Source organism: Poecilia formosa, unplaced genomic scaffold, assembly GCF_000485575.1.
Source record: "Poecilia formosa unplaced genomic scaffold, Poecilia_formosa-5.1.2 Scaffold250, whole genome shotgun sequence".
Classification (NCBI taxonomy): domain Eukaryota; kingdom Metazoa; phylum Chordata; class Actinopteri; order Cyprinodontiformes; family Poeciliidae; genus Poecilia; species Poecilia formosa.
This window is the reverse complement of record NW_006800189.1, coordinates 266,970-280,104: the sequence shown is the minus strand read 5'-3', so window position 1 is coordinate 280,104 and position 13,135 is coordinate 266,970. Positions and strand designations below refer to the sequence as shown.

The 13,135-nt window shown below is 35.8% G+C and overlaps 1 protein-coding gene across 2 annotated transcripts in view; it reads left to right on the top strand.

Annotated features, from left to right (window-relative positions):
* The window catches only part of dgkb (diacylglycerol kinase, beta), a 64,878-nt gene that overhangs the window by 8,298 nt on the left and 43,445 nt on the right, over positions 1–13,135 (top strand). For both annotated transcript variants that reach the window (XM_016680645.1, XM_007569866.2), the window contains 7 exons: positions 93–240; positions 3,006–3,143; positions 6,516–6,565; positions 8,501–8,575; positions 9,696–9,815; positions 11,651–11,768; positions 13,024–13,112. In XM_016680645.1, coding sequence (XP_016536131.1) covers positions 93–240; positions 3,006–3,143; positions 6,516–6,565; positions 8,501–8,575; positions 9,696–9,815; positions 11,651–11,768; positions 13,024–13,112 — 738 coding nt within the window. The remainder of the gene's footprint in view (positions 1–92; positions 241–3,005; positions 3,144–6,515; positions 6,566–8,500; positions 8,576–9,695; positions 9,816–11,650; positions 11,769–13,023; positions 13,113–13,135) is intronic.

The following is a 13,135-nucleotide window of genomic DNA, read 5'->3' as shown; positions in this document are numbered from 1 at the left end:
TGAAATGTGCTGAACAGATAAACTTGACTGATTGATTGAGACTTGATTGTGGGAGGATCCTGACCATTCACCTGTTTCTGTCTCGGCTTTAGGATATTGACTTCGAAGGTTTCAAGGTCTTCATGCAGACGTTCCTGGAGAGTGAACTCCCTGAGGAGTTCTGTCAACATCTCTTCATGTCGTTTAGCAACAAGGGACCCAAACCCAGTCCCTCATCTGCTGACAAGCCCAGAGTCTCTGGTAAGTGTGGAAAGAAACCTCCGTCTCTCTCCCAAGGCAAACAGTCAGTTGTAAACCCAGCAGATGTTGGTGTTACGTAGATACTCGTATATTTGTAATCAGATGTTATAATTCTGCTGCAGCAACCAGCCAGGTGGCATGAAATGTAAATCGTAGAGTCTGCCAATTCCCTTGGCAGGGGCTCTGTTTGTTTTTAGCATTTACGCTAAATCATTGTTGTGTAATAATGCCAAAGACACCGAAATGGAACCATAACTCATTACAGCAGGTACCGGTTGTTTTGTAGTGTCATAACCATCTCACACTGGTTGTAGTGGCTGAATTAGCTGCAAATTTTTATGATGAGTAAAACAGAAGTGACATCTCAATTGTAATTGTAGCAATAATTAGGGTACTAAAGACTAGATGTTAAAGACCAGGGACGACTACTGGATCTAATGTCAGTAATTAATAAAAACAATGCAAAGAATGACTGCTTTCAGTACCATATATCTAGAAAAACAAAGTGAACACCACAAAAACAAAACATACATAGAAGAACCCATAAAATAAACACAAATAATGCAGTTAGCTTTCAAGATAAATGTGCACACTGTATTCAGTCACAGATTTCCCCACTAAAAGGCGCCAGTCAGCACAAAGTCCAACTGACACACATTGAATAAGGAATCCATGATTTTATTTGTCCAACTATTTGAGGGGAAACTGTCCAAGCGCAATTTGTCCTCAAATTGCGCTTGGACAGTTTGAGGACAGATTGTTCCTTCTCATTATTTGGAGAAGGAACAAATAATGATTTGTGTGTCAGCATGGTGCGATGGAGGGACCGTCACAGACTGGCATAAAACTAAGAGAGAATTTTATAAAACGGTCAATTATCATACCAATAATCAAACAGGGTGGTGGCAGGTTGATCTGGGTGAAAACAAGATGGCAATATTCTTCTTTACAAAGAGCCATATTTGTTTGGATAGCTTTAACCCTTAATGTATGAAATATTTGTTTGAAATCTGCTCTTTGCATTAACTCAAGCTATATGTGTCCGAACATTGGTTTGATGATCTAAAAACATTTAATTGTGGGGGGGGGGAAGCAAAAAACCAAGAAATCTTAGGAGGAAGCAAATCATGTTGGGTTTTTGTTACTGGTACTCATTGTCTTCTACACATTGTTTTCATACTCTGACTTTTTAGTATTTCCAAAGCCAGAGATTTTTATTGCCATTTTCTTCATTAGTTTATTACATACATTGCTTTAAGTTTAATTTATTATGCATTTCATTTATTAACATATTGACTGTTATATTTTTGGGTAACATCTTTGCTACGGTGCTCAAGTGTTACCAAGCAGTTGTGCTCTTGAGATATTTAGCAACATTGTTAAATCCAGTAGCTGCCTTGCCTATTCAAAAGCAACAGTAAAATGTTTTTCTTTGACTTGTGGGAAGTGGAACATTGATCAGCATATTTGATGTACATTAGATTGATAATTGCCATACTGTGATGTTTATTGCTTGTTTCACTTTGAACTGCCTTGTTGCTGAAGTGTTCTAATAAATGAACTTTGACTTTAAAAAAAATTAACAAAAAATTATTTGTTTGCACTTTTGAGGATTTTTTTTGCCTTTAACAGGACATATTATGCAAAATGTACATTTTGAACATTTTGGCACTTTCATTTGGATTTCTACAAAAATCATCAACAACTGCTATTCCTCCTCTTTAACTGTCCAACTTCTCTCACCTTGGACTCTGTGAAATGCAAACATCTGTTATGACCTAAAATCCCTTCAGCTTTTGCATTAAAAAACTTTCTCTAGTATTGATAATGATCCCAATTCTTTGTCAAATCCTTATTGGAAAAAAAAAAAATTTCTGCCTCTAACGATTTAGGTTTATTTGTTCTTTTGTGGTAATTTTTCCCATGAATGAGAAATGTTTTTGTAAAACTACATAATGTAGCTTGTACTTTCTCAAAATATAGGGAGCGCTTTGCAGATATTTGGAGAATAATCTCAAAAACTTTCTCAGAACTGTTCTTGAACCTTCAACGAACGTAGAAGGTTCTTTCTTTGCAAAGAATTTTTTTCACAGTTTTTCCCTCAAACTAACAGACTGAGTTGAGTAAAGCTGTTGGATGCAGGTAAAGTTAGTTAAAAGATGACTAGCTAGCTAATATCAATACAGCACCTTAAGCTTGTTACCAAGGAGCTTGTAGGCTACTGGTGTTGTTGTCTACATTCAGCTACGAAGTTGATTCCCTCCCTCTGTTAGTCTGGACCCAGGGCTGAGTATAACAGGGAGTCTCTAAGTATCCGCCCCCACCCCTTTGCTCACACACATCGTTCAACCAGACAGCTATTTGTAAGCCGTAGGGGGGCCCAGAAATAGTTTGGAAACCACTGGGGGCGCCCAGGAGAAGAAGTTTGGGAACCACTGAGTTAGTTTGTCTTTTTTCAAGTGTAATATGATATTTACACTAGAATGTAGACCAAAATTACTTGGTAAGACTTTGTGTTTGTGCAGTGCATAATGTAACTTCCAGGTTCTGAGAAAGTTTAAGAATTTTATTTATTTTATTTTTTTTTTACATAATTTCCTCATTTTTTACTCCTATCTCATTAGAAACAATAAGGTAGGAATAACATTAGCCTGTTTCTATCCATGGATCAGTTCTGTGACGATAGGCACCCTCACCAGCAGGTATTTGGGGTAGCAGAGGCATTGTGGAGGATGTTTTGACCTTTCGTTTGTGTCCCCCTGCAGGCCTTAAGCTCATCAAAAGCAACTCGACTCCTCTGAAGACCCCTGCCCCGCCCGGTCCTCTGGATACGGTGCAGCTGAAGGATATTGTGTTTTACCTCTCGCTGCTGGAAGGCGGGCGCCCTGAGGACAAACTAGAGTGTTAGTATCATCCTATGTCTGATTCTGTTATCATCATGAAGTCAGAGGCAAAGGTACATTGCATGAACCAGTGACAAATAAGGTTACATGTTCAAGCTGTAGTGGTTCACAGGGAAGCATTTTGACTGATTTAAACTCTATTTTAGGGCTGCCCCTGTAGCTGTGGTTGCTAAGAGATGCTCCCTGTTTTTGTCAAGTTAATTTGTGGGGGAATTTTAGGCTACTTAATACTCTGTAGGTATCACCTAATACTAGGAGGTATTAGTTAGGGGGTTTTGTAGTTAACAAAGCATGCTAACTACAAGTGCTACTCCTGTTAGCATGACTTTTGTTTGGCTAAATTAGCAGTAAAGAAGCCCTGACCACTTTAAACGTGTTGCAACATTTTGGTAGAAAATGGGTGCTTCTATTTTAAATGTTAAATGTATGAATTGATTCAAACTGAACTGAATGATTCCCACTTTAAATCAGGTCCTGATTGAAGTTAAAGCTGGACTGAATTATGCTGCAATGATTACAGATGATCTAAAATAGTTTGTGATTTGAAGAAATAGATTCTTTTCAGACACAACATGGTTGTGCTAAACAAAAAACATTTAAATCTAATCTCATTAGCTAATTGTGTTATTGAACTGCTGCTAAAAACACACTGATTAAAGTGTTTTATACTGGTTTTGTTGATTCGTTAGTAGGTTCTGATCTTGTAACATTGATTTTCCTATGAGAACTATAACGATTTGTTTTACAAAATGGCAGTCCTTCTAAGCTAGAGTCATGTTTTCGTCAGAAAAGCACTTACTTTGGAATGTGGTTTTTCTATTTCAACACATGACCACCCAAACAGACCACTTCAACTTTTCCTTCTGTAAACAAGGTCAAGCAAACACATTTTTGTCATTTAGTAGACAGAGCAAAATCTGAAGAAGTGTACAAACACAATGAAAAACGAAGTAAAAACAGTAAGATTAGATCATCTGCATTAAAACAACTCCGGCAATGACAACCAAAAATGAAAAAATCTGTCAATGATCTATCCTTGTGTCCACAAAACCGGTCCTGTTTCTGAAGAACAAACCTTGTGAGCCAAAACCAGACAGCTGTTTCAGACTCAGAACTATAAACATCTGATAAAAGACAGGAAAAAATAAGGTTCTACATCCATTTAATAAAATCTACCTGAGATAAATTTATGCTGCAGGTTATTTATACAGAATTCACACTTCTTAATTGGGATGAAGTGAGTCTTTATTCAGTGATGTTTCACTGTAATTCTCAGTCGCATGTTGAATAATTGAGAGGAATGACTATCGTTAAGCATAGAGATTACTAAATAATTTAATTCACTCTTCCTTCATGACTATTTCTGAACACTAACACCAAGCGATATCTCATTGAACCTGAGGTTATAGTCTTGTTACTTCATTGGAGGAGGACTCCCTCTGCTGGCTTGCTGATGACTGCTAAGCTGATTTACATAGTTTATGTTATATATGTTTTTATGTATCCGCTTGTCCTGTTGGATTGTGAAGTGTCCTTTCAGTCTTAAGATAATTATTATGTAAAACAGAACACAGTCTTTCACTACATGGTAATCTTACTCTGAGATTTTTTGGGGAAAGTAATGAGCAAAAGATTATTGCCAAATAAGGCACCGTTGGTAAATTCAAAAATATTTTCTAGTTTACTTTCATCTGTCCAAAGGAAGTCTTCTGATTGAGTTATGCAGCTGTCTCCTGAGCATGCAGTCCAGTTACGCAGAGTCCTGCTGATGCAATAAATATTTGATGCAAATGCAAAGCAGAAACATGTAGATTTTACATTGACACCAACAGGCAACCTTTCCAAACCAGCCATTGGTGTTCAGTGTGTTTATAACTTTGCTATCAGTAATCCTAACATTTTACCTAATAGCTATCGTATGCAGAGTGAAATGGAGCTTTGGGGTTTTTTGGTAGCTTCTTTGAAGAGTTTGATCTCAGAGAAAAGTTTTCACTTGACTTTAATGTTTTCTACACGTGAATAATTGTTTCTTACTATTGCATTTCTAACATCCCTGTTGATTTTGTTCCTTGGCAGTGTGTTAACACACACACATCTTTCTTGCTTGTCGGTTTTAGGCTCACATGATGTGCAGCCTTGGGTCTTTCTGCAGCCATCACACATCAGATAAACACATCTTTATCAATCTGACAGGACCTGCACCTGAGTAACAGCAACACCTTCTCTAAAATAAACGTCTCTGACAGATCTGCCTATTCACGCTGTTTTGTTACCATGGTAACAGGGACTTGTTGGTTGTGTAACAGAAACAGGCCCAGGTCACAGCATTTAAAGAATAGACGCTACTTCTTCTTGCAAAAATAATAAATATGTGAGATTTTCTTACTCCCTTTTTAAGAGACACAGGAAGGTGCAATCATACGTTGAATATAACTTTACTGTCGATGTTTAATTTAAATGCAAACAGCTTACAAAGGTAATTTTATTTTTATTTGAAGCCACTAGAAAACATCAAAGAGTAAAATTATGTTTTATTCCACAGTTTGTCTGTAAATGTTCACTTTAAAGATTGAGGAGGTTGAGCACAGATCTAGAACAGTCTTTCTGAAACTGTGGTTCCCAAATCACTCGTGGTCCGCGGCCGGCCCCTGGTGGTCATATAGGTACTGCATGTAAACGACCGTTTATTTGTCGTGACGTCAGCTCAAAGTGCGACGCTACAGCTAGCTTAGCAAAGCATCGAGTTTAATAATGAATAAGTGGCTTAAAACCGGGTCACTTAAAAGAAAAACTGAATAGAAAACAAGTCTAGGACAATTTGTACGATCTGAGGAAGCTAAGTTATACCTCCTGGGAGTTTTGATGTGTCGTTTACGAGCGATTCGATTCTTTTGAACGGCTCTAAGCCGTTTACGGTAGGACTCAGTGGGAACTGTTTGTTTATTTATTTATTTATTTTGCTTGCTTATAATGCTCTGCTCACGCCTCAACAGCTATTGTTTTTATTTAATTGAAGATTACTAAATTAAATTAATTAAATACAATATATAAATAAATGGGTGAATATATTTTTTATATTAAATGGTACAGGAGAGGATTTTTGTTTTTGCCAAATAAAATTTTTAATTGTACTTCTAAATTAGGAGCTTAGAAAACCACACTTTTCACAATATGTAAATAACTCAAAATGCACCGAGTGGAATTGTGTTAAGAAACTTAATATTTTTATTTCTCAGTTTAAGATGTTATTGCGGTGGAATTTCAAGTTAGGTTGTCTGCGAGTGTTTGTTGAATGTGTAAAGTGGTCCTCAGGCTGAAAACGTTTGAGAATGATCTAGGACTAATATTTGGCTGTGTTTTTCATTTCCACAGTTATGTTTCGTCTCTACGACACAGATGGAAATGGATCGCTGGATAGCTCGGTGATTATTTTTACCTCTTTTCTCTTTCAAGTCGAGCACATAAATCTGTGTGTTTTTATTCCCCACTCAACAAAGAGCTGGTTTGGATCATCCAACATTTGTGCACAGAGAAAGAAAGGCCTGTAAAAATCTCATTAAGTGTGACCCAACATCTGGAATCTTACCAGGAACACAGGTCGTTCAGAGCAAACAAAATCACTAAGATGCCATTATGAAGCTGCAAAAATGCAGTGAAGTAATAAAACACTTGCTAAGAACATATTGGCTTGTAGTCAATTATTGTGCAACCCCCTCAGTTTAGTCCTTACTGCCTGTTACTGCTGCATGCACAACTGTGCTCAGGTGCAAACACCCACACAAACACACCTGATCCTGCCCTCCAGGTGGCGCAATGTGGTCTAAATGCATCTGTGAAAGGACGCCTCACTGAGCTACAACAAACAAATCAAATCTGGTTCATTTAAGGAGAAAGTTGTTTCTGTTTTCTTTTTCCCTCATGCAAAAACAGATGACATTTCATGCTGCTTTTCCAAAATGGTCCAATTATTTGATGAATGAATTAAAAATATATTACACTTATATAAAGCTTTTATTATATGGAATCCTTACACATATAGATAGAAATTTTTTCTTAATAAAATCTGAAATTTAGTTATTTACAATTATGGCCAAAAAATTGTGTCCATATTCTGCAAAGTATATTTCAATCTAAAGTGTAAGAAAAAACTGAAAATGTCCTGGGATTTTTACTGTAACTTAACATTTTATTATGTTAAATTTACTTACATGTCTGTATGTCCAAATCTGTTGTTTTTTTTTGTTTTTTTACAGTATATTTTGTCACATTTTCAATTATTTTTTTGTCATCCAAAAACATTTAAGTCTGTGTTATATATTAGATGTGTTAAATATATTGTAGTTATACTGTAAAATATCATATTGTCGCCTTCCTAAAATAATGGCTTAATTTTATTTTATTTTTTTGGCAAAATGTGACGGCAAAAAAACAACAACAGACCACTTTTAGGCAGGTGACAATATATGAAATACAACAATCATTTTCATGCAGCTGATAACTTAGCAGTCTGTTTTCTCCTGACTGGTCATTGTGGTAATAAATATATTGAAAGGTTCAGATATTTTATTGAATGAATTTTATTTTTTATTTTTATTTTATTCATTTTAATGAATCCAATATACTGACAAGGATTTTTCTATCGATCTAACTATATTTAGTCGTGTTAGTTCTTCAACAAAATAGTTTCATAAGTTGAAGTTTCCTCCTGTTAGCTGTCTTATAGACTAACATAATAAATTATAATATTGAAAATCTGCTCATCAAGTCGTTTCTGGAAACTATCTGCTTTTTAGAAACATTCTCTGTTTTGATACCTGAATAAGTTTGTTTTTCTATCTTTATTGCTGCGGTTAAAATAATTTAACATGAAAAAAAAAGTAAGTTTGTAGGTAAAGTTAGTAGGAAGAAGTCTTTAAAAACACTCATTGCTGGAAGTGGGAAAAATTAGAGAGTTTTTCCAGTAAGATCCATATTAACACCAAAACATGAACCCATGATTCTTCTCTACCAAAACATGAACCCATGATTCTTCTCTACCAAAACATGAACCCATGATTCTTCTCTACCAAAACATGAACCCATGATTCTTCTCTACCAAAACATGAACTCATGATTCTTCTCTCTCCACTTCAAAAATGTCCTTAGCGTCTTGATAATCCAGTGTGGCACCAGACACAAATGTCAGACTCTATGTAATTAAACCATCAGGCGAGGAGCTCTTCCCACGCCGCCTTTGTTTCCCGCTGTGCAGCTCTTCTGCACGTGTTCCCAGCCTGCTATTACCAGCTGTTTATCAGTCTCCATACGGGAGGGTAAATACTGTATTTCTGTGTCTGTAATGACCGTCTGTGATGCAGGAGCTGGAGCACATTATCTCCCAGATGATGCACGTAGCAGAGTACCTGGAATGGGACGTGACGGAGCTCAAACCAGTAAGAACGACATTTTGCCAGGAAATACATTACAAAACATGCTTCATTTTAGAGGTATTCTGATAAAAACTGAGGCACTTCTGGAAAATGCATGCAAAATTGAGCATTTTTGTTATATTTGCAAGAATATACCATTTAATTTCTTGCATATACTCACTGGGAAAAAAATTCCAGAATAGGAATATATTGTATTCTACAAAACATGTACCACAATTACTGCTTTTTTATTAATTAAATTAGTGTAATCAAAGGAATTTAATAATTTATACTTTAAATTTTTTAAGTTGATCAGTTACTCAGTACCTTAAATTAGTACCATATTTTCTGTATTGATGGATGAATATGATAAATGTGAATATTAAGAACATTTTTACTGGAGCAAAAATGTGAATTATGAGCGTGATGTGTAAGGTTTGTAGCTGCTGTAAATTAAATAATGTGACTCAAAATATTACTCTATTGTATTCTACAAAATTATATAAACACAAAATCATACCAAGTATTTTTTATCTCGTTTCTAGTACCCTTGAAAGAGGACGAAACTAACTTTAAAGTAACTTTTCAGCAAGAAATATGAGCTTCTTTTAAGTAAATAATTCCTTCATATTGATGAAAAAGTCTTAGTTCCATTGGCAGATTATTTCGCTCATAACAAGACATTTTTTCCATGTTGTAAGTGAAAAAATCTGGCAAATGAACCAGGACATATTCATCAATATTAAGGGAGTTTCTACTTAAAACAAGCTCCTATTTCTTATTAAAAAGTTACTTCTAGGTTAGTTTTGTCTTATTTCAAGTTTACTAGAAACTAGATCAAAAATACTTGGTATGGTTTTGTGTTTTGCAGTGTATGTGCCACAATTATTGGTGTTTTCAATGAAATTAGTGTAACAAATGGATTTCAGTAAGTTATACTTTATTTATTTTTTGAAGTTTATCTGCTTGTTAAACCTTAATCTGTACCATGTTAGTAAATTATTGCATTATCTGTGTTGTTGGATGAATATGAACTATTAAACATAGTTTTAATGGCTGTGCCAAAAGGTGTGGAGCAACAGTGTAAATTACCAGTGTGATGCTTCGGTTTGTAACTGAAAATCCAAACTGTTTTATGTCGCAGATCCTCCAGGAAATGATGCAGGAGATCGACTACGATCAGGACGGCACAGTGTCCCTGGGGGAGTGGATCCAAGGAGGCCTGACCACCATCCCGCTGCTGGTCCTGTTGGGCCTGGAGACGGTGAGGTCACACAGAAACCGCCTGCGTCTGCCACTTAGAAAAAAATTAAACAAACCTGAAAGAAATCTGCAAAAGCAGGTAAAAAATACCACTTCTTGGTTACCAGGTGGAAGCTGATATTCAAACATACTGAAGTTTTGCTTCATTTCTTAAATTTTTCGTTTTCATTTGACATCATAAAGGCGCGAAAAGAGAAAATTACCTCCGTGGCGTGTCATCAAACCTTTTAATTGTCAATCAGTGTTTAATTGTTGCTTTTAATTTATCGCCACAGCTACATCAGATATTCTGTTTGTTGCAATAATGTAAAAACTAAAATTAAATAAACAGTGAAACGTTTCACACCGTTGTAAAAACACATTCATAAGACAATTTAACACTTTCCTTAAGAGCTTGTGTATATATAATGTCTTACACCTTACAAGTGTAAATTAGCTTTATTATCCTCACCTCTCCTCTCTGTTTAACCTCAGTTCAGATCCGTCCTGTAAGCTGATTGTTAATTACTCTAAATTTGACACATCCTTTCTCTAATTACATCATGTAAATAGTAGTAATAAAAAGAATAAAGAAAATTAGTCTTAAGCAAATGTTTCTGTTGTAGTAGCTTCGTGTTTGTGGTGTTTTAGTGGGTTTTTCCACATCTTTATGATCTATTACTCTTAAAGTTTTTCCCAGCAACATAGTGGAGTCTATATTTATAGTTTACACACTTCTTTTCTAGTTTCTCTCCAGATCAGATTAGATTTTCTGTGTCTCTGCCTACTTTCTGAACCTTCAGTTCTGCTCTGTCATGCTGTAAAATATTAAATAATCATTGCTGAACCGTTCCAGGATGCCTGATGAAGTTTGAATTTGTTTCTTTCTTTAGACTTCAATCTTCTTGGTGAAGAATTGCAAAGAAATTGACTCTTAAATAAGAAACAAGCCTATAAACTACATTAGGAGGCTTCACTGCTGTGAACTTTTAACTTTGTTTTTCTTCCACTTGTTCCTAACAATAAGGGAAGATTCATCACAGTAGTGCAAAATACATTTGCAGTATACATTGCAATATAAGTCCACCTGCTGCCTTGAAAAAGCAATTTAAGTCACCAAGAAAATTGTTTTGTTTTTAACTCTGAAATTAAAGGTCATGAAGTCCATTTAACAAGAGACAAGTCGTCTAAACTTGTTTTTAAAGTTCATTAATCTTGAATTCTGAGTTTTAACTTAATTAATTTAAACCAATTTAAACCAAATAATTATTTATTAATAATTGTTAAAAGATGGTTCCAGTTCTAGCTGGTGTTTTTTTTACTGAATCTTCTTTACTGGAGCTGAAACATTTTTGATAATTTGAGAATCTGCAGTATTCTGAGTAACATTTTGCTGCATGAGAGGTCATTTTCATGCTAAACAGATGCTGGCTGCACACCCTTTTCCTCGTTTGAGTGATTGTCTGCTTGCCATTGCTTTGTTAGCTAACCAGAAAAGCTTTTTATTGAATCTAAGAAAAGAAAAATTGCATTAGAGAACAACTTTCTCATACTAACTCTGAGAGTGTAATTCTTACATCGTCCACTAGATGGCTGCATTTCTCTGTCCCAACCAGCGTTGGTTTTCTATTTATGAATGAATTAATGAATGAAATATTTCTAATAAATGAACTGAAACTGAATTCAGAGTTTCCTACAGAATCCCTCTCATTGTTCCTATAACAAAAATAATAACATAATAATAATTCTTCACTGTCTTCCACTATAAGAAACACATGGAATCGTATGAAGCTCCTAGTTCCTAACGCTCCTAACAAAGTTCATGATAAAAAGTAATGGATGTTTCTGTTTGTTCAGAATGTGAAAGACGATGGGCAGCACGTGTGGAGGCTGAAGCACTTCAACAAACCCGCCTACTGTAACCTGTGTCTCAACATGCTAATTGGGCTGGGGAAGCAGGGACTCTGCTGCTCATGTGAGTCTGACACTCTGCATTTCATCTCTAAATACACAAACAATCATCCACTGTTTGTGTATTATCGACATTTTTATTTGGTTTCTAATGAACCATCTGAAAACAATGTTTAGTAGCTTATTCTCACGCTGATGTTTATTCAGAGGAGAAAGTTTATGTTTGGATTTTTTATTTTTATTACATGAAACCATGCTTTAATTTTGTCAACATTTGTCAAGAATGGATCAAACAGAGAGAAGGATTTCTGGATATTATAATCTGTTTGCAGAGTTCAGGATTCTTACGGATTCTCTCATCTGTTGAGGTTTTCTAATCATTTATGTACAGGAACTAAGGCTGCGTTCACACTGCAGCTTAAACTGACCCAATTCCAATTTTTGTTTTGCTGTAATGCGACCCGTATTTGATATTTTCATGACAGTCTGAACACAGGCCAGATTTTTTTTTGAATGCGACCCAGGCCACTTGGGTATCCGATTCAAATGTGACTTGAATCTGAACGTCCAGGTCGCATTCATCCGACCTAAACGTCATTGATACTCTACATATGTCACTGTTCTGCGTCCTGATATGCACAAGCAGGAAGAAAATCAACAACATGGCGGACTATAATGAGGATTAAGTTGTTAATGTGCTGCTCCGGTTGGACAACAACTTCAAATATGTAAGCTAAGCTCCACCGTTAGCCTCCATGTTTACTTCCGCAAACACTGAGCACTTCTTCTTTTTTATGGCGGTTGGCAAAACACTGAGCATACTCTGTATGTGTGAACATATTGCGCCCTCTACTGCGCATGCGGGTCACTTTCAGGTCATTTGTTGTTCACTAGATATCACAAACAAGCCTCATATATTTGGAAGTGTGAACAACAACGCCAAAAAAATCAGATTTGATAAAAAATTGGATTTGGGTCACTTTAGGCTGCAGGTGAACGCAGTCTAAGGCGGTTGATTTTGATGCCCAGTTAGCCATTTATGTGTTGATTTAGCAGCGCGTTTGGATTGTTTAAATTTAGTATTTATTTGCAGAAAAATAAGGAAAAGATGCTTTCAGACCTCAAATAATGCAAAGAAAACAAGTTCATATTCATTTAGAAACAACAATACTAATGTTTTAACTCAGGAAGAGTCCGGAAATCAATGTTTGGTGGAATAACCAGGAGGTTTTCCACCACCAGAGTGCAGTGGGCTCTTCATTTTTACCATAGATGTATATATTTTTATGGATCGTTTATTTTATTCTGCCTTTTATCAGTTTGCAAGTATACGGTCCATGAGCGCTGTGTGGCTCGCGCTCCGCTTTCTTGCATCAAAACGTACGTGAAGTCCAAGAAAAACACTGAGGTGAGTCCTGACAATGATCTTCT